This window comes from Gossypium hirsutum, chromosome A02, assembly GCF_007990345.1.
Source record: "Gossypium hirsutum isolate 1008001.06 chromosome A02, Gossypium_hirsutum_v2.1, whole genome shotgun sequence".
Taxonomy (NCBI): domain Eukaryota; kingdom Viridiplantae; phylum Streptophyta; class Magnoliopsida; order Malvales; family Malvaceae; genus Gossypium; species Gossypium hirsutum.
Genome location: NC_053425.1, coordinates 7,482,451 through 7,509,993, shown reverse-complemented (window position 1 = coordinate 7,509,993; position 27,543 = coordinate 7,482,451). Strand labels below are relative to the sequence as shown.

Genomic DNA, 27,543 nt, shown 5'->3' with positions numbered 1-27,543 from the left:
TTTGAGATTCTTATTTATAAATTTGGTATTTAATTTTATAATTAAGGGCTTTTATAAATAAAAATAATAATTTACTTAGAAAAACCACTAAGTATATTAGTTAAAGGGGTAAAAGTATTAAGGTAGTGTAGGTATTTAAGGGCTGATTGCATTTCAATCTCTTTATTAAAAAAAGGGATAAATTAGCACTTATACATTTCGCAACGTACAAATTAGTCCATTCGTTAAATTTTTTTGTTAAATGATTATGTGAAATGTTAATTTAAATGGTTAATTACTAATTTGGTCCCTGAATTATAGTTAAAATATTTTTTTAAATTTCTTAGCAATAATTCTAAAAAAATCTTAAAAATAAAAATAAAATATTAAAATTATATTAAAAATTATTTGGTGGCAAATTATATAACTTCAAAAAAGTTAGAACCTCTTGCGATTAGATGAATGCTTCCTTAGTTGTTCTTGATTCCGAGAAGCTTCATGGCTACCTCCTAGGTGACGATTACAACTGCATTAGCTGGAAAAGCTCTAATATAGTAGGACCCAGGCCTGTGTAGCATCCTCTAAGTCTAGACATCCTGTATATCTACGAGGTAAGGAAACAATTAGAATATCCTCCTTTACTTCCAATATTATTTCGATTGTTATAGAACCTCCACCATGTTGCTATCTATCTTATTGTGCTAGGAAAGGCATTCAGATCATCATCTTACTGAATTTAAAACTTGAAAAGGATTTTTCGGAGAGCTTTTATCCATGTCTACAAGGTAAAACAGTTGATCAAAACTAGGAATAAATAAATAAATAATAAAACTAGATATAAATTGAAAAATCAATATGCAAGGATGTTAGAATGCTTAAAAAATATTGTAGAGCCACCACAAAGGCGCTTGTAACTTGAAATGCATTCCACTTAATATTTTTTATATTATTTTAATAATTTATATTTACTTTTAAGATTTATTTTTAGTTTTTTTGAAATATTGTTAAATATTTTTAAAAAAAATCAAAATGATATTTTAACTATAGTTTAAGAATCAATTTAGTAATTAACCATTTAAGTTAACATTTGCATCATCCTTTAACATAAAAATGAACGAACGACCTATTTTATATGTTTTGAAATGTATAAAGACTAATTTACTTATTTTTTCAAAGAGACCAAAATGCAACACACCTTAAATACAGGAACTTTTCTGATACTTTTACTGTTTAAGGGTTATTATTGTCATTATGTTAAGAAAGTTAAGTTGCATTCTTAAAATTCAGTGATGAAGGAGTGGACAGGATAATTTCTTTCCTTTTTTGGTTACGGTTTTATGATTAAAATTACAACAACTCTACTTTCCATAATTAATTTCCTTTTTTGAAGCAAGGGATGATTTCTTTCTAAATATATGCAATTTTGCTTTCAAGTTTGTGTGAAAGGTGGTTCCAACGCCTAAAAATAACCCTTACAATGCTTTAGAGAATGGCTAGAAAAAAAGCATGTAATCCCACCATTCAATTTTCAAGCGAAACCCAATATTTTAGACTGAAACAAAGATTTAAAACAACATAAAGTTTGGAAAATGAATTCTGTATCATAAAAAATCCAACCATTTCTTTTGTTCTTAAGTTTTAACCACAAATGAATCATTTTTGTTTTTAACGGTTCATGTTCTCTAAGTTTCTTGTATTTGAATAAAGGGTTTCCTCAAACTGAATCTCAACATCTAAACAAAGATTAAGATTCTTACTAGCTTTGCCAATAAGGGTTCCCTTTAATTGATTTGAATAAAAAAAAGGGTCTTTGAAAATGGGAAAACTTCCGGCAATCATTGGTATTTGTTCCGTGCTTGTGGTGGCTATGGTGGCAGCAATAGCCGTTGGTGTCAGCCGTGCTAAAGATAGTGACAATGATGATGCCAAAGTCTCGACTTCCGAAAAAGCGGTCCAATCCATATGTCAAACTACTGATTATAGAGAAACATGTGAAAATAGTCTTTCGAACGCCAACACCACCGATCCCAAAGAGCTGATAAAGGTCGGTTTTCAAGCGGCAATCCAAGAGATTGGCAAAGTGATCGCCAATTCCTCTACCATCCAAAACGCGGCTAAAGACCCCATGACTCGTCAAGCTGTCGACAATTGCAAAGAGCTCATGGGGTACGCCATTGACGACCTCAAAGCCTCGTTTAATCAACTCGGTGCATTCGACATTAGTAAGCTAGACGAATACGTCGAGAATCTCAAGATATGGATGGGCGGTGCCATTACGTATCAACAAACATGCTTAGACGGGTTCATGAACGTATCCAGTGAAACCGGTGTGAAAATGAAGGCGTTGTTGAATACTTCACAACAGTTAACCAGCAATGGGTTAGCCATGGTGACCGACATAACTAAAATCATTAAGGACCTTAACATTCCAGGCATGGAAGGAGTCAGCACGGGGTCTAAACGTAAGCTAATGGCGGAAGATGGGTTCCCTTCGTGGGTTAGCTTTAAGCAACGACAGCTACTGCAACAAAATGTGGCGGACATGAAACCTAATGTGGTGGTTGCTAAAGATGGTAGCGGCAAATTTAATAACATCAATGAAGCCTTAAAGGAAGTGCCTATGAAAAATACAGCTCCATTTGTGATCCACATTAAGGCTGGCGTTTATAATGAACAAGTTTTGGTTGCTAAAACTATGACTAACGTTGTGTTCGTCGGAGATGGACCGACCAAGACTGTCATTACCGGTCGGATGAACTTTGTCGATGGCACCGTAACATTCAAGACTGCAACTCTTGGTAAGTATCATATCTATATGAGTTTAATTTACATTGTATAGAATTATATTCACTAACATATAACAATATTCACAGCTGCTGTGGGTGAAAGATTTATTGCAAAGAATATTAAAATAGAGAACACAGCTGGAGCGATCAAGCACCAAGCAGTGGCACTAAGGGTCCAAAGTGATCGGTCCATCTTCTACAATTGTCAAATGGATGGCTACCAAGACACGCTTTACACCCACAGTCACCGTCAATTCTACAGGGACTGCACCGTCTCCGGTACCATTGATTTCGTCTTCGGCGACGCCGCTACCGTCTTACAGAACTGCAAGCTTATCGTTAATAAACCACTCGACAACCAACAATGCATCGTCACCGCCCAAGGACGGACCGAACGCCGTGAGGTTTCCGGCATGGTCCTCCAAAACTGCACCATCTCCGGCGCACAGGACTACCTTCCGGTTAAGGCCAAGAGTAAAACACACCTCGGTCGGCCTTGGAAAGAGTACTCAAGGACCATCATCATGCAATCTCAGCTCGACGACATCGTCACGCCCGAAGGATGGATGCCGTGGCAAGGCACCTTCGCCCTCGACACTTTGTGGTACGCCGAGTTCAAAAACCGAGGACCTGGTGCGGTCCAGACCAACAGGGTTAAATGGAAAGGTATACAACAGATCAATGACGCTCAAGCTAAGGAATTCACTGCTGGTGTGTTCTTACGTGGTGATGAATGGATCCCGAGCTCTGGGGTGCCTTACATTGCCGGCATGGTTCCTGGTGTATAGATATCGGGGAAATATATACATATATATCTGAAAAAGATGATGAATAAGTTTATGTATAGAGAATAAATGAGAATAAAGGAATGTAGTAAGAGAAAGTTTGGTTATAGATTTAGATAATCGAACTAAGTTTTAGGGTCTACGGTATGACTTAGTATCTTACGAAATGATAATAAATGTGGAAGCTAGACATGAAGTTTCATGCATCTTTGCTTGTTGAATAAAGATGCTTAGCAAAATGTAAGTAAAATTTTTATTGATGAAAATCGGAAAGCATTGGATTTTTAGTATAATTTCCTTTTTATCTTCTGTCATTTTCGTGAATTTTAAGGAAGATTTATACTTTTAATTTTTATATTATCTTAAAAAGGTAAAATTCTTTTGGTATAATAAAATAAGGTTTCAGTTTTGATTTCTGGGAGTGTCAAGAAAAGTTGTTTCCATATGCTGTTGCCAAAGCATAATAAAATCTTAACAAAAAGTTTCTCATGCTTCTTTTTTAAGTGGTTCCTAATTCTTCTTTCAACAATGTTTCTTCCAAGTTTGAATTTACAATTTTCAATGAGAGAAATTATTGATAAAATTGAAATTTTTATCAATATTATCGGTCAAGCAACAATAAATTTAGTATCTTGAAATAATGTATTAATACATGAAATTAAAAAAATAAACTCTACAAATAATATTATAATTTTTCAGTGTATAATAATTGTAAAAAAATAAAAACATATAACAACGGTATGACTTTGGGGTAGCAAAAAAATTTACAAAGGTGCAAATTGTTATACCCTAACTTTCTGAACTGAGTAATTAATAATGTTACAGATGGATTAGACGAACCCCTTGAAATAACATCTTGATGGAATATCTTGGACATACTCCTCAAAGTCACACTTCAAATGTATCCCTTGAGTCGACATTCAAGAGGACCCCACTCATTAACGGTCACACTAAACTCCAACTGCGTCCCTATACGAGGTAATAGAAAGCAAATCATAGTACCACTCAACCTAGACATATAATGACATACCACTTGACTACTTGCCTTGAACTCTCCTATAAGGTCTTGACACCTTGTGACCGGGCTTAAGAGCATATAAGACCCATGGCCTGGGGCAGAACCAAGATTCTCTCCTTTCCTTTCTCCTACTTATTTTCACTTCAAATTTTCTCAATGTTTTAGCCACTTCTGATTATCTTATCTGGCGACTCTCCACTTTATATTAAACAAAGTGAACCACACATCCCCTTGGCAGTGTGAAATTAAACCATCAACATAGATGAAAATAAAATTCAATACTGTGAATTAAACATTTTTCTATCTTGCAACATAAATTTTCTTTAATTCTTTAATTAATATTATTTAAATTTTAAAAATAAAAAAAACAAAATTTTATATTAATAAATACTTATAATATTTATTATTAAATTAAATCTCAAATTAAATTAATTTAAAAAAATTAAGGAATAAAAAAATATTTAATTCTTGAACATGACAATAATTTTTAATTTCTAAATTTTTTTATCTATTTTAATTTTAGAATTTATAACTTTTTCGAATTTTGATATATAATGATGTGATACTTTAATATTATGCAACGTCATTATCTCTTTTTATAACATGTGTCAGATCAAAATTAAAAAAAGTTACTAAATTTTATCATTGATCCAAAAAATTTTCAGACATCAAATTGAAAAAAATTATCAATTTCACGGTTCAATGTTGTCTTATCTCAAAAATAAATTCAAAACTTGAGCCACAAAGACCGGGCCGGACAGATTGGCCTGCCAGTGCCAGGGGCATGTCTAACTCCAGCCCAAAGTTTAGTATATGTCACCAAACAGCATATCTCTCTGCTCCGCTAAGCGGGAAAAACAGTCCGTTCAAAGTTTTTGAATTCTCTCTCTCTCTCTCTCCCTCTGTCTTCGCCATAGTCACTGGACTTCGCTGCCCCAAAGTTCCTTCTTTTCCTTCGTTTTCTCTCAAAATTTTCTCGGCAGACAAACAGAAGATACTTCCCCATTTTTCCCAACCTAAAAACTCTGGGTATCCCCAAATGACTTCAAGTCAACGTCAAAACCGAATCAAACCCAAATCTAAACCCTAACTACGGATGAAGAATATGACAGGGCACCAAAAGCAACCCCAAAACGGAGAGGCCGGCGGCGGTGAATTTGGGAAGTTCCACGGAGTTCAGCCGGAGCGTGATTTGGAAGCTAATTGGGAAGTCGATCTTGCCAAAAAGCTTGAAGAGTACCTCTTGAAGATTTGTTCCGGTGAAATTACTGGCTCCCAAGACGATGAAGGACATAGCTCAGTAAATTTTGCTGAAGGTTCTGCCTTAATTTTCAATTTTCCCTAAAAAAGAAGAATCCTTTTTTTTTCTTTAAATTCTTGTGGGTTTTCTAATTATTTTTTATTTATGTATTTATTTATTTTCCTATGCAGCTGCATTGTTGCTTCAGGGTTCAGTTCAAGTGTATAGCCGAAAAGTAGAGTATCTATACAACTTGGTTTTGCATGCTTTGGAATTTCTTTCTCAAAAGAGGTTTCTTTTTAGTTCCCAAATTCTTTGTTTTTTCATGTTACTTCCACATTGTCATATTCAATGTCAGTAAGGATTGCTCCTTAAATTAAATGAAGCATTCTTCTTATAAAAGATGGTGCATTTGTTTCAACAGGCAACAAGATCAACCCAATGGTGAATCGATTCAGGCCGAAGAAAGTGCTTCACGTGCTTCTCCGGATGAGGACCATGATAAATTTTGGGACTTAGATAACATTCCAGGTGACTTTGAATTGATGACCACTTTTTTTCACTTCGGGTTTAAATTGTTTATGGTATCAGCTAAAACCAACGCTTATATTCGCAGTGGAAGCAAAGATTAGCTTAGATAGTTCGACGAACAAAGACACTTTGGTTAACCACTTTGTGAAGCCCCCCGCAAATTTAGTTGTTCTTGAAGGTGATTGTTTAGACACTTCTGGTGATGGCAGCGAGTTAGAGTCCTATCTGGTATTCATAGTTGCTTCACTCGATAGTATGATGAAGTTTGACTAACTATGTTGCCTAACTCTTTGATTGTTATGTATAAATTTGTGGTTGCAGTTGGCAACAAATGATCTCTATCAGGATTTTATTCTATTAGATCCATATGATGCAGCAGCTGTTGATGATTATTTGAATGGTGATGATGCTGGTAAAGGTCAATATGGCACTAATAAGGGAAGTTCAAGGCGCAAGAGCTTTCAGTCTCCCACATGGCGTTCAGGGGGAACTGCACATAAATCATCTCACAGAAAGAATAAGGATACTAATGCTAATCAATCTCCTAGGGTTGATTGCGATTTTGGTGTTAATGATTGTAATATGGGGGCCGTTCCTTCTGCCACTGATGACTTTGGGAATGTAGATCATGGATGTGATATGGATGATAGGTATTCAAATCCTAGAGACTTAGATGATTCAGATGACGACGATGATGATAATGATCCATGGAAACCTCTGAATCCCCATGAACCTGGAAACTTGAAAGTGAGGCCTTTCAGAAAAGGTAGTTAAACTGCAGTTTCATGCATGTCCTTTTTCCTACCCGTTAGTTTCGGTCAGTACCTAATATTGGTTTCTTTTGGTTTTTCCTGACAAGCAGTAAAAGCGTCCAGAAAGAATGGGGTAAATTCTACAAAGAGTATTCCCATAACCACTTTGTTTCCACTCGCTAGATTGCATGGTACCATTAGTCCTGAACTTACAGAAATGTGGGAGAGACGGCAGAGTGCCATTGAAAAACAAAGGGAATCCAAGTCTCCTCCATTATACGAAAAGGTATGTTTACTAAAATTTGTACTTAGGTGAAGGTGATGCATGGTTAGTTTGTAAACAAGTTTGCTATTTTCAGCTTCGGCAATCACTAACTGGGCAAGGAACTGGTGTTGCTAATATTTTTGCTAATTTCGAAGAAGATAATGAAGACAATGGTGATCATGATGAGAATGCTGATTTTGGTGGACCTGATTTTGACGAGCCAGAGAATATGCCTATGGATGAAGATTTACCTTTCAAGAATGAGAAGGTAAGCACATCTGTGATATGATCATTTATTGTATTTAACCACTAGGGACTGAGAATTTTTTCCGTTGTTTCTCATTGATTGATCTTTTCATAGCATGAGAATGGTGATGCTGAACTTGGAAAGAATGAAATGTTTGACAATGGGGATCCATGTTCTCAAGCAAGCCTGGAAGATCTTTGCCGCTCTCACCTGGTAAGCATACTTTGTCTTGGCATTTATAATAACCAAACAATGGGTAAGGCTTTGTCCATCATATGTCGTGGAACATGGATTCTGTAGTGCCCTTCCGTATTCTGCTTTACACTGGAGTGTATTCTTAAAATTTCTCTTAAATAAGGAGAGAGGTACTACTCGTTTTGTCCCTTCTCTAACTAGGTGCTCAATATATTTACTTTCCAACCTACATCTCTTTTCTCCTTTTAAGGGAAAAAAAAGACTTATCGGTTATGTTCTTTTATGCTTTATGTCTTATGAGGTCCATCAAGAAGTCGTGACTGTTTTAGAGAATAGAAATGCTTGATCATCTTTTATATTTAGCTATCTCTGGAATTATTTTTTCAGTGCCTTTATATTTGGTTTATCCCTTTCTTGTACATTCCGTTTGGCTAGCTCATTCTCATATTTGACTGCTGCTAGTGAAAGTAGTGATCATCAATTGCTGCTAGTTAGTTAAATCCTGGCACTCAGTGAACTATGGTCTGTCTCCTTGCCTCTATATATTGGCTGCTTGAATATATTTCATGTGTTTTTTCATGCAGGATGCTCTGCTTGCCAGCATAGCTGAAAATGAGAAGCAAACTGAACTAGCTGCTCGAGTTTCGTCATGGAAACAGAAAATAGAGCACAACTTGGAAGAGCAGGTAAATAAAGTTCGCTTTAATTCCATTTCTTATGCCGATTTTAGTTTTACATGATTATGATCACTAATCTTTTTCTCTCTCACTGCTCTTCTTAAGTTTTGTTTTTCCTTTTCCGGACAATTTAAGCTAAGCATAGCTCTTTCTTTTTCTTTTTTTTGATAGGATTCACATCCTCCATTTGATATTCATGAGTATGGTGAAAGAATTCTTGACAAGCTATCACTTGAAGCTGACAAAGATGTCATGCCATTTGGTGATCTTGTTAAGGGTCAAGAAAAGCATGATGTTGCTCGTTCCTTTTCCGCACTTCTCCAATTGGTATTTCTTTCTCATTCCTAAGCAAATCTCTGCACTTCTCCAATTGTTGCAGTAGACTTATAAAAACCTGTGTGTTCATCATACAGGTGAACAATGGAGATGTTGGGTTAGAACGAAGTGGACTTCTTGGAGAGTCTGTTTGTTATACGGCTGAAAACCCTTTCCATGTCCAGCTCCTCAAGCAGGACAAGAAAAGTGTGGAAACTCAACTTGGAATGCCCAAAAAGAGAGGTAAATCACCATCACGTAAAAAACCTACAAAAGCTGACAGAAATATATCTTCACCGGAGAAATGTCAATCGATCAATGCGGATTCAGATTATGGATCAACAAAGTTGTCATCACAGAAGAATTGCAAAGCTTCTGTTAAGCTTGGGAAGTTCAGCGGTGTAAGATGCACTCCTGAGGGCAAGAGGAGACGAAGATCTCGATTGGTCGAACCTGTGGACCTGCATTCGGCACTGTAACACAAACATCAGAAAGAAAGTTAGGGCAGTCTTGTATTGTTACAGCAGCAATTCAACACTTTCAGCTGAATAGCTCTGAAGATTTCTCACCATAGATTTAGATTATTTGACAATGTTAGCTATGAATTTGTATTATTGGTGTAACTCAGTCTTAGGATGTGATTATAATGGCTTGTATTAAGTGTTAACATAGTACTACCAGTTTTCCTTGTAGATTTTGCTCTTATGGCATGTAATAATATCAACCTGTTTACATCGTTAAGGTAAATTAGCCACGTGGCTTATACTATTTGTCTACTCAGTCGCACGGTGTCCTCCCGAGTTGCCCTGAGTTTTTCGAGTCTCCTCTAACAACGTTAGATTCCAAGGGACAATATCTTTTAAGTTTTCACATTATTTAATTTTATTGCTAGCCAAGGACCAATATGTGTAGATAAAGGGACCTCGGTCTCCCAAAAATAAACTGTCATTTAATTCCTTTAAATTTTGTGAAATTGTAAATTAATATAATAATAAAATTATTTTTTGATTTTTATAAATTCATTTTTCGCAAAGAGCAATCTTTTGGCCTTGGTCTCTATGTTTATTAATGGCTCTTGGCACACAGTTCTTGTACGTACCACTATTATAAACTCAAATCTTGCATCAATAATTTGAAGAAAAAAAATTCATGCATCAACAATTTTAATTTTAAAATTAATAAAAACTCTAATCTTTTTTTAGATAAGACAAACATTCAGTTCTTGTTCACATTAATCTTGAAATTATACTTAAAACTTTATAATTTTTATTAAAATATTTAAGTGATGAAGTGATACACATCATCATATAGGCCAAAATTGAGAAAAAATCTAATTCTAAAATTAATCACAGCCAAAAGAAAATTATAAAAAAAATTCAAAGTCTACATGTTTTATCCCCATTTTTTTAGGGTGTCCAAGTTTCAACCTTTTCAATAATACAAGCAAAAATGTTAACATCAAATTCAATCATTCAAAAAAAATAATTAAAATGTTTTAATTTTAGAATTACATTATACATGTTTTTATTACTTTCTTTTTATATAAAAGTTTAGAATATATATACACTTTATTACACTAGTACAAATCCGGCCAAAGAACCTCACCCAACAAAAACTCTGCCTCACCTCAATTCTAGCTAAAATAGTCTGCTTGAAGAAGACCTGACCCATCGCTAAAAGCTAGCTTGCCGAAAGTAGGACGGGCCTCGCCCAAGAAGGGGTTGCTTGAACCAAAAACCATCATAACTAACCTATTAAGCTCAGCTATGGCTATTTACATCCGTTGTTATACGCCAGAGCCTATGCAATAGGATTCTCATGTTGTGGACTACCATTAGACTCCACATTCCTCATATAAAACCCCATCTTATATGAGTAGAAACCAATCTAAGATCAAACTTAAAAACACTCTTCTGCCCTACAACAGTGGCTACGAGAGTGGTGGGTAGAAGTAGATATCATCATAAGTAGGGACAGGTCAGGTTTCGGTTGATGCAAGAATTTAGAATTACGTTGGGTTCAACCTAAAAAAAATAAGCTTAAAATTTTATTTAAAGCCGACCTATATTAAAAATGTTAAATTTGAGCCCAACTTAACCTGCATTAATTTTTTTAAATTATTTTTATATAAAAATAAATTTTATAAAAAATATAATATATCAAATATATTAAAAAAGTTAAAATAAATGTTTCTTACCAAATTAAAAATATATTAAAAAAATTTTTATACTTAAATAACAATAAATATCTCTAAAATATTAGCAAAATTAACAATAAAACAAAAGTTATATAATATACAAACAATAACAATAAAATAGTAACAATATAATAGCGGAATGACAGTAAAAAAATCCTATCTAAGGCCCAAACCATTTAAAAAATGAGTATTTTTTTGTCCGATCTCATTTTCCGAACTTATATTTTTACCTAAATCCTCTCACTTTTCGAATTAGTCTTCAAACCTAAGCGAGTGACTCAGTCCATAATCGGTCTAAGTAGGATTCTTGGTCGTCTAAAAATGATAACTATCACTTAATCTCTTTAAATTTTGTAAAAGTACAAATTAAAAAATAATAAAATTATATTTTAATCCCTAAAAATTTAAAATTAATTTCTAATCCTCCCTAGCAACTTTGTAGCTTTTATCACCCTATTTATTCAGCCTATCGCTTCCAGTCCTATAAATTCAAATCTTGCATCAACCTTATTAAATAAAATAAAATAAAATAAAAAACCTTAAATTTTGAAATAGAACCAATCAATAGCGAGTCATGTGCAAAATCAATCCAAACAGCCCATTGCCTATCCTATGAGACCAAATAAAATAAATTGCTGGATTTAAAAAAAAAAAAACCCTAAAATCTGGTAGTTATTGGCATTTACTAGGGCTTTGTACTTTGTCATTTCCCAACGGCCATTCCCCCTTGAGCCCCAAAAGATCAGAGTTGTTCCCTTTTTTATTCTTCGTTTAACTTTCACAAAGATAAGCTGCAAAAAGATTGAACTTTTTTCAGCAACAATGTCAAACAAATCACCAATCTTTCCAATGCCTGAGCCTCACCACTTCAGTGATTATGGCTTCGACCCCCAATTCCACTATTTCCAGGTTTAAAAACTCTCCCTCTCATCTCTCTCTGCTTCTTTCTTTACTGACCCTGTTATTGTTTTTTCAGGTTTTGGAACAAGCAAGGAAGCACAAGAAAGGGACGCGAGACTTCATTGATTCACTACAGTTCAAGCTCGAAAAACCCATCTCTAAAGACGACCCAAAGTCTAAAACGAAGAAATATTGGTGGAGAAATGCTCTCTTGTTCTTCAACTGGAAAAAATGGTCTCCAAATAGCAATAATCAACATGACAATCGAGCAAAGGCTAAAGCTTTAAGGGCATCGAATTCAGGACCAATTTACATGATTGAGACCAGCAATAATGGTTCAACCACTCCTTATCGAACCAGTAGCCGACCATCTTCAGGCCCTTTGACTGGAATTTCGACTCCTTATATTAGTCTTAGGGAACTTAACATGGAGCAACAACAACATAGGGTTTCTACTTCTTCTTTACCCATATATTTGGTCACTTAACCCATCATATTTTTTTGGGGCTAAGCTAGTTTTTTTTTCTTTTTCTTTTAAGCTCTGTTTATCATCTTCTTGGGTTGTGCACACAGACAGAAGTGTTTGATAAGTTTGTTTTAAAAGCTTTTAATGGATGACATGATTTGGTCCTCCATTTTTGGTTCATTTCTGCAAAACTAATGAACTCTTCAACTTGTCTTTTTTTTTTTTGCCTTTATTGGAATCAATGCTTCATTTTTAGTTTATGAGTGATTTAGTGATTATATATTTAACTACGAATGATTGACTTTTTAATATTTCATAATCTATTTTTGTTTAGTTCAAAAAAAAAATTTTAAAAAATAATTTTGATTCTTTAATTTTTAAAAATATAAAAAAAATCATGTTTGGTAAATAAAAATGAAAATATCAAAACGCATACAATCCTTATTTTTCACAATAAAAGCATGTAAAATAATTACTAAATATAATTAAATTAAAATACGATTTTAGATAAATAAAAATAAGTTAAATTAATTACTACCTATCTCACTTTAAAATATGTTTATGTATGATGTGGTTACTATTTTTAGGTCTACTAGACCACATTTAAAAAATATGGTGTCGTCATCAATCTTATTTGATTAAATGTGGTTTATCATTTTAAAACGCATTTTTTTAATAAAAATTTAAAATTAAATTAAAATATATTACAAAGATAATTTTTAATCTGCAAAATAGAAATCAAGTTCGAAAGTAGGGTTACGTGTAGAGAAGATATTAATACCCCCCACACACTTGTTTTAAAAAAACGATATCATTTAATCAAATGTTTAAAAGAAAACGACATCTTGATGGAAACTTGTAACTAAAAACTTTTGTTTCATTATGAAAAAGAATATTCTTTTACGACAAATTATTATCGAATGTCCTAACGGCACCTTCACGGTATCCCAAAATTATTATTTTGTTAGAACATTATCTTATTTATAAATTTTTAATGATAATTAAATGCAAATAAAAAAAGTGAATAATACAAATCAATACATTCGTTAATTTTCAAAGAGAAAAACACATTAGGACAAAACGGAACAAAATGAAAATTTACACATAAGCTTATTAAGACAGCATGGAATTTTAAACATTTATACATGTTTACATGAGCGAAACTAATTTTTTTTAAAGGACCAAAATTAAATTATAATTTTTGTAATAGAAAAAATATAATTTTATCATTTTAATAGTTTATATTATTATAATTTTTAAAAAATTAAATAAAATTATTAATGAAAATTCAAAAATCTAAAAATAGAATTTCACTATTTGTTTAAAAATAATTAATCCGTGACAATCCAGGAATTTAAAAATAAATTTTAAGAAATAAAATAATATTTAATATATATTTTTAAAAATAAATGAGAATGATGCATCCACAAGGAATTTAGAAAAATCTTTTTCTTTTTAAGTAACAAAATGAAATATAAAAAAATTATTTTTATGATAATTGATGACACTCGAGCAACATGGACAACGAGAATTAGTACACAGATGCAACGTGGTAAGATTGTGACGCCGTGTTGATGTTATTAGCTACGATTATTATTTATTCGTTGTTTTGAATGTTAATTATTAAAGCGACATATGTTGTTTCTTCTATAGAAAATAAAATATATGTATTTTTTGTCTTCATCTTTTCAACAAATTAGAAAGTAATTCTATTATTATATTAAAATTTATCATAGTAGATGTCACATATAAATTAGCACTCTTCAAGCAGTTTTCGATATGTCTATCAGGCTTCGAGAAAGATTTTAAATTATGTTGAATACGAACAATTCAATTTTATTGTTGTTTAAAATATAAAAAAAATTTACAAAATCTTAAAAGTATATTTGAAAAAAATCACAAAATTTTAAAATTGGAGCTGAAAATTTTAGGTTTAAAAAATATGCTAAAGGGCCCTATAGTTTTTTGAAATTTAAAATTTAGCTCCTATATTTTAATTTTGATTTTAATTTTGAGACATTGAGTCATTGTACTTTATTTATTTAAAAATTTTGACCCCTCCGTTTAATTTTTCCATTAAAGTTAACAATTTTAAAGGTAAAATAATTTTTTTAGTCTTGGACATTTATAGTTTTTTTTTGTCAATTTAGTCATTACCATTTAAAAGTACATAAAAAATTTTAATTTTTTCATATTTTAATTAAAATAAAAAATAAAAAATCTATAATTTTAAAAAATATTTTTTAAAATAAAAAATTATAGAAAACAAAAACTCTTTAAAATTTAAAAAAATAAAAAATAAAAATTCTAAATTTCAATGTTACCTAAATTGAACTGGACTGATTAGATCAAGAACTGGCTGAGTTATTAGTTTGGTGAGAGGGAAAAAAATGATTGACCCATGATCCGATACAGACTGGTTGGAACAAGAACCATCTAGTGTATCAGTTTAATGAGAGGTAAAAAATTGATTAACCCATGAATCGGTACGAATTGATTAAACTGGGCTAAAAAAACGGTTGAACCATTTTTTATATATTTTAAATATTTGTTAGTTTTTAATAATTTATTTGATTGAATTGGTCAGATCGATCGATTTGGGAATCAATTGATGAATCGATTTTTTAGCTCGAGTTAACCAGTTCGTGGCGATTCACGAGTTAATCATTTTTTCAACTCTCACCGAACCGATATCCCAGTCGATTCTTGGTTCAATTGGCCAGTCCAGACCAATTTAGATAATATTGAATTTTGGATTTTTTATACTTCTATTATTTTTATTTTTTGAATTTTAAAGAGTTTAGTTTTTCATAATTTTTTATTTTTAAAAATATATCATTTTTAATTTTTATGTTTTATTTTAAATATGAAAAAAATTATTTTTAAAATTTTAAAATACTTTTAAAGGGTAAGGATCAAATTGAAAAAAAAAACTATAAATATTAAAGATTAAAAAATTTATTTTACATTTGACATCGTTAACTTTAACAACAAAATTAGTCAGATCAATATTTTTAAATAAAAAATATTTTTATATATATAATTTTGATAAATAAAATTACAATGTTTAAATAAACTCATTCAAAATATAAAAATATAAATTTTATTTATTAATTTCAAAATTAAATATATAAATTAAATTGGTGGAATTAACTTGTTTCTAGCATAATTTTTGGCAAAAAACCCCACTAATATTGTAGACACTCAATTTTGCCCGGGCCCAGAAATAATTTCAAAAAAAAAAAAAAGGTCCAAGTCTAATACAAAATTACAAACATATAATTTGGCCCAATCGAAATGGCCCATTACTTGAAAAGATTGAAGGTCCATCTATGAGCTTGACTCATTTGGAAATATAATCTTTAAAGATATGCAATCTTAGACATGATATGCAATCTTAGATATGATACAATCTTAGATATGATATGCAATCTTAGATATGATGTGCAATCTTGAAGATATGATCTTGTAATCTTGGAGATTTAATTTGTAGATATCCTTTAATCTTAACCGTTGATGTAATTGATCTGTACCGTTGGATTTGGGGAGGCTTAACTATAAATAGATGCCTCTCCCTTCATTGTAGCACACTTGAGTTTTGGGAAGCAATAAGAATTCTTGGGAGCATTCATTCAAATTTCTCTCCCTCTTGCGTTCTTACTCTCTGTGGTTTGTTCTTATTTTATTCTTCGTCTATCTTAGTTTTTCAACATTTTTTATTTTAATTTCTTCATTTTTCAAATATGTATATTTATTCCTGTCTTTTATACATTTGATTATGTATTTTATATATTATAATATTTAACCTTTTTATATAGTTTATTTTCAAATATATATTTTCTATGTATGTATATATATTATATTATATATCATGTATATCGTATATCATCTATTATATTATTTATGTTTCACATTATTCATTCTATTATTTATAATTCTAAAATTTGTAAATTATCATTATTAAATATCATATTTTTTTTGTATTGTATGTATATTTTGTTAACAATTACTCACTTTATTTTATATTTTTTTATATATACTAATTCTTTTATATATTTTTATATTGTATATATCATTTATGTATTAAATTTTATTTTACAATTATTATGTGATGTTGTATTTTATGAACATGTACATTGATATTATATTACTATTTTTTTATATATCATGCATCATTTTTTAAATTAATTATTACTTTGTATGTTTGTATGTTTTGCTTATTCATCTTCAATATATGCTATGAATAGCTTTGTACGTATATTGTTAAGATTTGCTATATTTATTATATGTATGTATCTAACGTATGATTTTTATGTTATTGCTAACATATTGTTTAGATGCATGTTTTATTATTGCAATATTCTTTCTTATATGTTACAATGTGTATGATTCTTTACATATCAATAAAAAAGAGATTCCAAAGTTTTCAAATAAAAAAGGCAATGCTTGGTATTTGGAAGTTTCGAGAATGATGGTACCCTAACTTACTGGGTTACAGTTTTTCTCGTTGAGTTCGAATAGTAAAGCACCCTTCTAAGTTTTTAAGGTTTTCAAAATATGAGCAACTGTCTTGAAATTTCAAAGCGTTGTGTCCAAACTTACTGGATATGGCGTTTTGTTGTTTCAAGATAGGGATTTTCAAAAAGGCTAGCTGAGTTTCGAATGTCTTTAAAATATTGCATCCTAACTTATTGGATGTGATATTTTGATTTATTTGATACAAGTGAACTGTAATTTTTTTAAGGGGATTACATCTTAAAACTTTCAAATTTCCGACATTAAAGACACTTGATAATCAATTAGGTACCAATTTTTGAGCGTTACGAGGGTGCTAACCCTTCCTCGTACGTAACCGACTCCCGAATCCGTTTTCTCAACTTTCGTAGACCAAAACTAATGATTTTAAAACAAAATATTTTAAAGGTGATCCAATCACACCTAAAAGATTGGTGGCGACTCCCGTTCTCGTTTTTCTTAAAGTCGATTCCCATTTTCTAAAACTCGATTTAAAAATGGTTTCGACAAATATAATGGTAAAAGAGTGTTAATTTTCTGTCCAAACTAACATCAAATTTTACTCAATCCTTTCCCCCAAAAAATGAAAAAAAAAAGAATATTTCGGTGGTAGATTATTTAATATTTTATAGATTTGCTATTACTTTTGCATATCATAAGATTTGCACTTTTGAAATAATTAAAGTGCAACCATTTATGTGTCGGTTGACCATATTTTTGAGAGCCGCTTGGATTGGTGAATGTAGGACCATTGTCAAAAGATGCCCGACGACTATGGCATATCCCATGTGCTATTTGCATGTCAAGTTTACATCACTTTATTTTCAATTTAATCAATTAAAATTTTCAAATTTAATTAGCTAATTAATGCATTTAAAGGGGCTTGAGCAACACCCTCGGAGCTGAATCCCATCATCCTTTGCTGCAAATTCATCAATCATCACATAAAAATGTAGGACCAAAACTTTTGAATTATTACAAGATATCTCTAGATTGTTGAAATGGCAAGCTTGTTTTACTTACAGGTTCTGTCTGGATATTTTGATGTCTTGATAGCTCAGAAATACAGGGATTTTCTCTCCTTTTCTCTTTCACAAGCAGAATTGCACATTTGCATGTGAAGAACACAATCATGAATCCAAGTGAAAGTAGCAAAAGAAATTCAATCACTATGACTGTTTCAAGAGCTGCCACCACCAAAATCAACCATTCAATGCACAATGCGATTCGAGAGCAATTTAAATCCCAAATTGGAATAGTTTAGGAACTTACTATGAACTGCCAATGAGCTCATTGGTTTCCTTCTGATCAGATTTACAGTAGCCTCAGCGACCAAAGCCTTTGTTACCCTATCAACACAATCTGAATAACATCCATGGTGGCCTAAATCGCTTAATTTCACTGTTAAAACCGCACTGCCATGTTCGCCACCCTGAAAGATCAGATGCGATGAGATGATTAATTCAATCCTTTCATATATGCTTAACTGCAAAATATGATCAAGTACTTACATGGTAGGATAATTGTTGCATGACAGTATTGCAATCGTTGAGCGATGCTCGGAATCTTATTCCCATGGCTTTGACCATGAACTGTTTTGATATGGTAACATATGTTTGAAGCGGTTGCCATTGATAACTGTACTTCAGCTTCAGTTCGGTTGAACTGATAAGGGAAGCTGGTAGCGTTGCTAGCAAAAACCCATCACTCACTTCCATTGAAAGCGCCAAGTCAAAGCCGGGCTCATCCCCTGTAATGTGAGTGTAAGATACAGATAATTCAATAAAAATTAAGAAAATTGGAACGGCATACCTTTGCAACATTGTTGCTTCGCTATCAAGTAACTAAGGGCTGTTATTTGAATATATTTAGCTCCTTAAAGCTGAAGAAAGTTAACTTGATCTTAACTAATAGTTTGGCATATAGATGACTAAGCACAAATTATCAAGTTCGGACCTTATCTACTACAGTTCAATGATTCACCATTATCGTTCATATATGTAATATCCACTCACGAATCGTGACAACCATTTTTGTAAGTGTCTGTAAAAGTTAAATTGAATAATAATGGATTGAAAAGTAATGGATCCGGACTTCGTAGATTATTTAGATATTTTTTAGCGTCCTAGTCCTAGTTCATGCACTTCAGAACTTACCAGGGAAGTTAAGAATATCTGGATCACCAATGGAGAACTGAAACTGGTCTGTTTCTGTGTCGAACAACAAAGATTCACCCCGAGTGTTATTCAACACGATGAATTCAGGAACATTAACATATGGAGGATCATTAATGGGATCCACTACAACTTGTACATCCAAGTCATTGACTCCATTTCTATTCCTGGCCGAAACTCGAAGGGTATCGTTTCCAGAAAAGTTCCCGTTCCTGGTTTAATCCAAAGAATACAAATGAGTTAAAACAAGTTTCTGATAATTCATGCATGCCTTTTTCCACTACAAATGTTAGAAATTCGTAAAAGGGCGAACGATGTTACAAGGACTCGTGTATTTGAGGGTTCTTGAGAAGTCATATCCTTGTACTCATGTCCGAACATGCATCAACATGAATAACAACAAACATTCATTTAAGTGCAGCTAAAACAGAAAACTTGCAATCGAACTCAGTGATTAATACCCAAGATATTTAATCGATTGAAGGGCGAAATTGATTACTTCTAAACGTCCTTCAATGCTCAAATTGGTACCTTTCTCGTCACCTTTAGTCACACAAAATTCACTCCATATTGGCTGCCAAAACTGCATTGACATAGGTGATAGAAATATTGTTCCATGCTTAGCACTGAGAATGACAGAGATATTCTCCATTGGATCTGAATATTTCAGTTCAAATCCATTGTAACCACTGCAAAACAGTAGGATATGAGTTCAATTCTAGTGATAAAAATGGAAGTAAATTGACTGATATGAGCCTTAACTTCACCCGAATCTCGGACTTATTAGATCTTCAATTGCCTGCAATTGACTTGGAAAAGAAACAAACTGTGGTGGAATGGTGAGTACAGATATTTTGACAGTAGCAGTAGCAAGGTTACCATTAATGTCCAATATTGTATATCGGAAAGAATCATTCCCAAAATAGTCTTTATATGGTGTATATCTGAATAGCCTTCCATATTGTAGAAGTGAACCATGAATTGGCTGCAAAAAGAAAATAACATATTGCATGTTAAACAGGGAGGGGTTGGAGGGTTAATGTTTTCATTTGGCATTGCTGAACTTTTTGGTCTTACTTTCGAGAATTCGACAACACTTGCGTTGGCACCGGCAAAGTAATCATTTTCCAATACATCGAACAAAATTGATTCATCCTCCCAAAGTGAGATTTTATCATCATATGCTTTAGGAAAATATTCACCTGACAAACATTAGAAGCTAAGATTTGTTCAATCATATGAAAAAGAAAATAGGATGCTCTGCAGGCTTGCAGCAATGCTAACTTACTTCCGTACACGTTGACAGTGAAAGGGCAGGGCGAGAAATGCTTTCCTTCGAACAATACACACATCTCGTAAGTTCCTACTTCCATGGCAAGATAGTGACCTATGTATGAACCATCATTGTTATCCACAAACATCCAGTTTGAGAAACCTGGCTTATTAACCGAAGTAAGCACTAGACTTAGCTTCGAATTTTCGGACATGACAGGGTTGGAAAATGAATCCAGCAGCCGTACTACTATTTCATTTCTAACCAGCTTTGGTGCCTTGGGAGAAAATTTCACTACTCCTGAGACTGATATATTAACCTCACCTGTCACAAAGTATAAAACCATTCGTCACCAAGAAAATTGTACCATTAGTCACCTTGTGGTAATTTTTCAAGTTCGGGTCTTTTTGGATTCGGATCAGTGACATAAACTAAAAAGTTGTACCTGGTTTTACTTCCTTTGTGAATGGACTGCCACCATTTAGGATTATATTTCCGCAGAATATATGAATTTTATAGATCCCTCTCTTCTGAGGAGTATACATGACATTGAATGCAGTTGCCCAAACATTCAAGCTTCCAGGAGGACGCTGATTTTAGAATCAAACTGTCATTAAAATATCAAACATAACATACATAAATACATGCATGCATTTACAGACAGAAGCAGTTCTTACAGTGTTGTTTAGGCCCATAGATGGAGCAGAAGCAAGTTTGGTTTCGCTCATAGAAATGTCAGGCAATTCTCCTATATGTGATAAGGCTGTTTATGAAATGAGAAAAAATACCAAAATGTAGGTAAATTTTGTTTGAACATGCATACCATTACTGATCTGTGTAGGATATATAGTAGGTGATACCGATATGGAATCGGTTTCACTTCTGATTTCTACTCGAAGTCTTTCTACTTCCACTGGGGAGGGATATTCGAAGGCATCACGTAAATAAACCGAAAACTCTGCTTGTTCCCCAGCAACAGAACTATTTAAACCAGTCCCATTGATGATACTCTTGAATCCATCGCAATAACCTGCCGAATATGTGTCTAACATGAGCACTTTAGGAAAAATAAGGAATCCGGGTTACATAAAAGCTGCATTACGGAAAAGATTTCCTTAAAAGGATTTAGGTAACACACCTACAAAGACGGTATATGCATATGGCATATAGGAAATGCTTTTGTTGTGCTTCATATCAGAAATGGTGAGCAAGAAGTTCCCTGCTTTAGACATGCTGAAAGAAAACAGCTGAACCCCTGGTTCTACTTCTTCGAACTGCAAATCCGTTACAGGTAAAGACAAATTCGTATCGCTCTCGATAACATCAGCGTCGAATTCGGACAAGCCTGGAACAAGGTTCCCATATTGATCTTGTTGGTAGATAAGTATTTCCATCTTGGAAAAGATTTTCCATGCATTGATTTCAAATTTCCACTTGGCTATACAATTGGAGACATCTAAAGGTCCTGCAAAACCCGGTTCGAAAATTCAATCAGCTTATTTATACATACTCGGACATGCGTGAAAGGATATAATACTCCAAGGACCCTTCGAATACATGGAAATAAGCTCATGTCCCACACTTACACCCCATGTCCAAAGAATTTACCTGGATTTACCTTGAATGGTAATGGAGAGCCATTCAAGGTCTGGTTTGCCCCTTGGATGTTCAATAAGAACTTTCCTGCTTTAACGGCTATAAACTCCACTATGATATAACCAAATTCATTCCAGGCCGTGGATGTAATATTCAGCAAACATGCAATGGAACCATTTTCATGGAGAGCAGTCACTGAGATGTTATAAGAACTCAGTTCTTCATCAATTGAAGTTACATTATTGCCAAATGCATCTTTAGGAAGAATCAAAACTGGAGCCTTTGAACCAGCTTCAAATTCATTCAAGAACCCTAACCATGAAGCAACACTAGCAGAAGGGTATATTGGCCCTTTTAATCAAACAAAAGAAAGTCACAAAATCATTAACATTTCTCAACATCAATGGAATAAACCAATGGAAAGCCAAATAAAAAACCAACCTGATTCAACAGTGAAATGGAGAGATGAATCCATGACTTTGAAAGGGTCATCATTGAGGATCACATTAAATATGCCAGCAAGAATTGGGATAAAAACAATTTGCCAAGTACTAGGATCACCATCAATGTCTAGAAAAACACCAGATATATAAGAACTATTCCCTGTCTTCCCATTCACTGTAATTAAAGGCTTAAAAGCAGTTCTATCAAGTGAAGCGTTTCCTTTACTATCAAAATTTCCCAGAACTTTGATTTTGATTGTAGCAGTTTCCCCAGCTTTGAATGTATCCTTGTCATCCAACCAACTGAATGCAAACATTGGTACTGTTGCTTCATCTGCAACATATAATATGCAATAATTTACAGTAACCTCAAAGAGTGTTGTTTCTATGGTAAAGTTTAAGAAGGAAAATAATGTGAATACCTGCAGCAGAAGCTAAGAGTAATGTGAGGGTTGAAATTAAAATGAAGTGAAATTTGGCCGCCATGATTGAGGAAATTCAAAGGAGCACTAGTTTATCACTGGGTCTCTCTTCTTGAGGAATTGAAGTGATGACGTTTATGGAAAGTGCAGTTTATCAAGTGTATTGGGTTTGTGACACGTGTCATTAAGAATGATTTAGGCCATTGGATTTCTGTAGCGGTTGCTGACAGTTGATAGCGGTTCAGTTCGAGAGCGTTTTGCACTTTTGTCTTCGCTTTTTTTTATCTTTTGTGTCGAGTGGTTCGAGCAACGGTGCCGTTTTATCAACGTCATGTATCTATACTTCTATACTATTGTTTAGGTAAATTACTTAAGAGATCCTATATTATATGGACTGTATTAAATCAGTCCCTTTATTATTAAATGGATTATTTTAGTTTTTGTACTAAGGTCAAATTAGAATAGAGTTAACATTTACTGTTTAACAAAGTTAATATTCTTTATATAACAAATGTTGACTTTATTGCAATTTGGACTTAATTTATTATTTTTAATGGTTTAAGGACTAAATTGATTCATTTAATAATAAATGAACTAATTTGATACAATCCATATAATATAGGGATCTCTCATATACTTTAACCCTATTATTTAAGAGTTTGATTGAGTTAATATCAAATTCCAACCTAATTATAAAATGATTAAAAAATAATATTTTTTTTATAAAAACAAGTTATTTTAGTGTGAGGATATCTTTATTATTTTTTAATTTTTATATAAAATCAATAAAAATCAATATTTAAACTTTTAACCTTACTATTTAAACCAAACCCTCAATTTTTTTATTATAAATTTTTAACAAATATATTTTTTAAACAAATAATATAATATATAATATATATTGTTTTTACTAACATGGACCACCATGTTAACATTAGAATAGTTGACTCAATGGCCGTGACCATCTCAACACATTAATTGTCAATGAAGAAAAATATTAATCAAATAATTTAATTAATGTGTTTTTAATGTGTAAGGTGCAATTTTCATAAAGGGTCTTAATTGAATTTTTTTAAAAATTACCTTAAATGAGGTGATTTTTTAGAGTTTGCTTCTTTTTAGTTATTTAAATATCGATATCATATAAATCATAATGTGTGGTGGTTGTTCACTTCATCTCTTAATCACGTCAGGGATTTAACCCTTTCTTATGGAAATGAAATATATTTTATGACTAGTCGATGTGTTGGGTTGATTATCTGTTTGTGTTAAATTATATATAACCATATAATATTTTAATTGAAAAGCTAACTAACCTAACTATTTAAAGTAAAACAAAATTAGAAAATATAAAGACAAAATTATGTTAAAAATTAAAGTATAAAAATTAAATATCAAATTTAAACATATTAGAAGTACCAAATTGAAAATTAAAAAGAAAAAAGTTGATTGGTGTGCCCCAATGTCAAGATTTTGCAAGTGTGCACGTATTCGAAGGCTAAACTTCAATGTATCAAAACGTGAGGTCGAAACCTATGATAGCGAAAATTGACGTATTCCATCCTCCTCCGCCTTCGCCGCCAATGAAAATACAGGTGAAAGACAAAGCTACGGCTGACGATGGTGTTGCATGTATTGTTGGACTTATTGGGCTTAACAGCCACACTAAAAAGGCTTCCCTTGTTGAATTTTCAGCCCAAATTGCAAATGAATTTTTGGCCGAAAGACCCAAAGGTAGCAATCTCGAGAGATTGAGTCATACGAATTCAGAAAGGGTGGCAATCTCAAAGGCGAAAACTAGAGACAACGAGATACCAACTCAGAAAGAGTAAATTTATTTGAGTTCAATTATGAAATATTAATTAATTTATGAGTTATGACACAATTTTAGATGAGATCTAGATATTTTTTAATTGAGTTGTTTCTTATATATAGTTGAGTTTTATTTTATTTAAAATTTTATTCATTCAATTCGAATTTTGGTTACGTAAAACTTTTAAAATTGAATATTTAATTACTTTTAAGAATTTTATTTAATTAGGAGTATTTATTTATTTTAATTTCTTGTAATTTTACCTATAAATAGAGACGTTAGGCCAGCGTTTTAAGAATAAAAAAGTGGATAAAATATATTTTACTTGTGAAATTTTGTTCTTTCTTTGTGTGATGCAAAGACTGTTTTTAGAGTTTTGAGTGATTTGATTCTTGTTTTCCTTTAAAGTTTGTTACTTTCAAGTCTTTCGGAGTTGCAGAGTTTTCAACCTTTACAGATCAATTACTCAATGTTTCTGAGGGTCCTTCTCTTAGGAGTTTTTTAGGGAAATTCGTCAAAGTATTGGCATTTTTTTGGACCAAGTCTTCCAAAGAATTCATAGAGCAATATATATATATATTTATATATTTATATTACATCTTATCTAAAGATCCTAGGTTTTTGCATATTTTCAGGGGTTTCTTTTCAAAACATTAGACTTAAAAGCATGCACAATTCTATCATTTTTTTTTATTTTGCAAAATTTTTACAATGTGAGGGTAGAAAGGTTTCTTATAAAGATTCAAGAGAATAATCACAGATCGAATGTAAGATAAGAAGTACAAAATCTAAAATTCAAAATTCAGTTTGATATTGAGGAGACCAATAATAAATTGGAGAATAAGAGATAAGATATCAAATTTTCGCAAATCAATAGAATTTCAGATTATGAATGTCAATATTGTGATGAAAAAGGTCATCTAGGATATGATTGTCAGGGCTTATTATGAAGAGAGATTTTTGAGGGAGCTTTGGTCTAACTTTTCACTTATAGATTTTAGGATCATTTAAATTAATTACGTAGTGAAAAAGAAAATTGCAACAATGGTGATAGTGGACTTGTAAATGGTGATGAATTAGGCAGTTGTACACTAGAGTCTAATTTTGAAGAGTCGTACACACCATTATACCCCTTAAATTGTATCTTGATTCGATGAAAATTTAAACTTGTGAGGGGTTTTAGGTAAGTAGTTTTCTTCTTATAAAAAGACTGAGTGTAAAAAGGTTGCAAGAGATAAAAGTCATATTCATATTCTACACTTGGTGAGAGAAGACACGTATAAAATAAAATTCGAGAGTTGTGCTCAAGGAGAAGAAAAACATGAAAAGAAACAAATAAGCCAATTCCAAAGAGAGGATAGCTGATCTTTTCACTAATCATAACTTGAATTTTTTTAGTGGTGCTTATCTGTTTCAGGTGTTAGGAGCACAATCATACCATTCCCTGCATAATTTTCAGACTCTAGGATGAATCCTTTTCGAAGAGGAGGTGAATGATACGAACTCAGAAAGGGTAAATTCATTTGAGTTCAAGTTTGGAACACTGACCAACTTGCAATGAATTTTTGGGTTAAATTATTTTCTTTATGGATCATGAAATGATATATTATTTAAAATTTTAAGATGTTTATTTATTCATTTAATTATAGTTTGATTATATACATTTGTAAAATTGAATATTTAATTGGTTTTAAAAGTTATTAATTTCTTGTTTATTCATTAAATAAAGTTCAATTATAGATAAAATCGTCAGTGCTGAATTTTATATTATTTTATTAGAAGTTTATATTTCTTACTTTTATCATATAAGTGCCTATATAAATAAAGTTTAGTCAGTCAAATTAGAGAGATTGTCATTGTAGGGAGTTTGTCCAATTATTGGTGTTTTTAATCACAAGTTGTTTAAGGATTCCAAACCATACATTATCTATCTCCTTTTTCTTTTCAAGTTATCCCAAGATCTAGGGGTATTTTGCATCATTAAGAGAAAACTTTGTTTAATTAGACTTCCAATCACCAGTCTTAGGTATAAGGGAAGGCTGATGCCGATAACATTGCCGAACAAACCATCAAGGCAACTAGAGATGCCTTGATGCAAAAGAGCTCTTTTTTAGACCCTCAAATGCCAAGCAGTGGATAGAAAGAAGCTCAATGTTAAGTGCAAACAAAATTCGAAAGGCTAAAAGTTTATCGAGATTCGAATCTCTAAATCAATGTCATTAACAACTATATAACAGGCTAATTTTATCCGGCCCAATAAATAAAACAAAATAAAAATAATAAATCAAGGTCAATTTACAAAATAGATTGGCCCAAACAAAAAAGAGCCCAATAACCCAACCCATTTGCTAAACCTATACCCAATAACTTGAAGCCCAATAACCCATAACCTAAACTATTTTCAGAAAACTAAAAAAAACCTAGCCTCTAGCGTCGCTACCTCACAGGCACGCCACCCGAGGCCCCTCGCCTCGAGGTTTGCCTTTTCTGCCGCCATTTCACCAAAATGGCAAGGGCATGCTTCTCCCAACGTTGTTGACCCTCCACCACCGCCTGCAAAAAAGAAAATACAAGGACAGTAGTGCAACACGCAAAAAAAAAAAGCAGAAAAGAAAAAGAAAAATAATAGTCTAATGTAAGACACTCGGCTATAAAAGCCATAAACACCATGTAATCTTTTTACAGACAAGTAATCAAAATATAAAATCCCAAATACAAAAAAGGTGATTCTTTTTTGATTTATTTTTATATTTTGAAACATATAGAGTAAATAAAAAAAAGGAGTTCTTTTTTTACCTGTTTCGATCGTCGGTAAGACTCATCTTCGGCTCGAGAAGCCTTACAGTCCCTCTAGGGCTTTGTTGAGGGCCTCGTTGGAGGGGGAGAAATCGAAAGGTTTCTTGACCTTCAGTCCGATTTTACCAAGTTTTTTTCACGATTTTAACCCTAAAATG

General features: G+C 32.4%; 4 protein-coding genes and 1 pseudogene across 4 annotated transcripts; 3 read left to right on the top strand and 2 right to left on the bottom strand.

Moving 5' to 3' along the window:
* The first annotated feature begins 1,460 nt into the window (after positions 1–1,460).
* On the top strand, positions 1,461–3,843 carry LOC107933223 (probable pectinesterase/pectinesterase inhibitor 21). The gene is made up of 2 exons (XM_016865382.2): positions 1,461–2,777; positions 2,853–3,843. Exons 1-2 carry the CDS (start codon positions 1,796–1,798, stop codon positions 3,551–3,553), a joined length of 1,683 nt encoding a protein of 560 aa, XP_016720871.1. The 5' UTR covers positions 1,461–1,795; the 3' UTR covers positions 3,554–3,843.
* A 1,559-nt stretch (positions 3,844–5,402) lies between these two features.
* LOC107933193 (condensin-2 complex subunit H2) lies at positions 5,403–9,531 on the top strand. Its single transcript, XM_016865360.2, has 11 exons — positions 5,403–5,884; positions 6,000–6,099; positions 6,233–6,339; positions 6,425–6,567; positions 6,661–7,105; positions 7,202–7,377; positions 7,451–7,624; positions 7,718–7,816; positions 8,383–8,484; positions 8,647–8,802; positions 8,889–9,531. Exons 1-11 carry the CDS (start codon positions 5,665–5,667, stop codon positions 9,267–9,269), a joined length of 2,103 nt encoding a protein of 700 aa, XP_016720849.1. The 5' UTR covers positions 5,403–5,664; the 3' UTR covers positions 9,270–9,531.
* Positions 9,532–11,508: 1,977 nt separating this feature from the next.
* LOC107933197 (uncharacterized) lies at positions 11,509–12,575 on the top strand. Its single transcript, XM_016865366.2, has 2 exons — positions 11,509–11,896; positions 11,964–12,575. Exons 1-2 carry the CDS (start codon positions 11,810–11,812, stop codon positions 12,372–12,374), a joined length of 498 nt encoding a protein of 165 aa, XP_016720855.1. The 5' UTR covers positions 11,509–11,809; the 3' UTR covers positions 12,375–12,575.
* A 4,737-nt stretch (positions 12,576–17,312) lies between these two features.
* LOC107933214 (protein GAMETE EXPRESSED 2-like) lies at positions 17,313–22,256 on the bottom strand (annotated as a pseudogene).
* A 5-nt stretch (positions 22,257–22,261) lies between these two features.
* On the bottom strand, positions 22,262–22,870 carry LOC121203296 (uncharacterized). Its single transcript, XM_041089875.1, has 2 exons — positions 22,777–22,870; positions 22,262–22,688 (listed from the first exon to the last, which is right to left on the bottom strand). Exons 1-2 carry the CDS (start codon positions 22,838–22,840, stop codon positions 22,312–22,314), a joined length of 441 nt encoding a protein of 146 aa, XP_040945809.1. The 5' UTR covers positions 22,841–22,870; the 3' UTR covers positions 22,262–22,311.
* Positions 22,871–27,543: the final 4,673 nt, after the last annotated feature.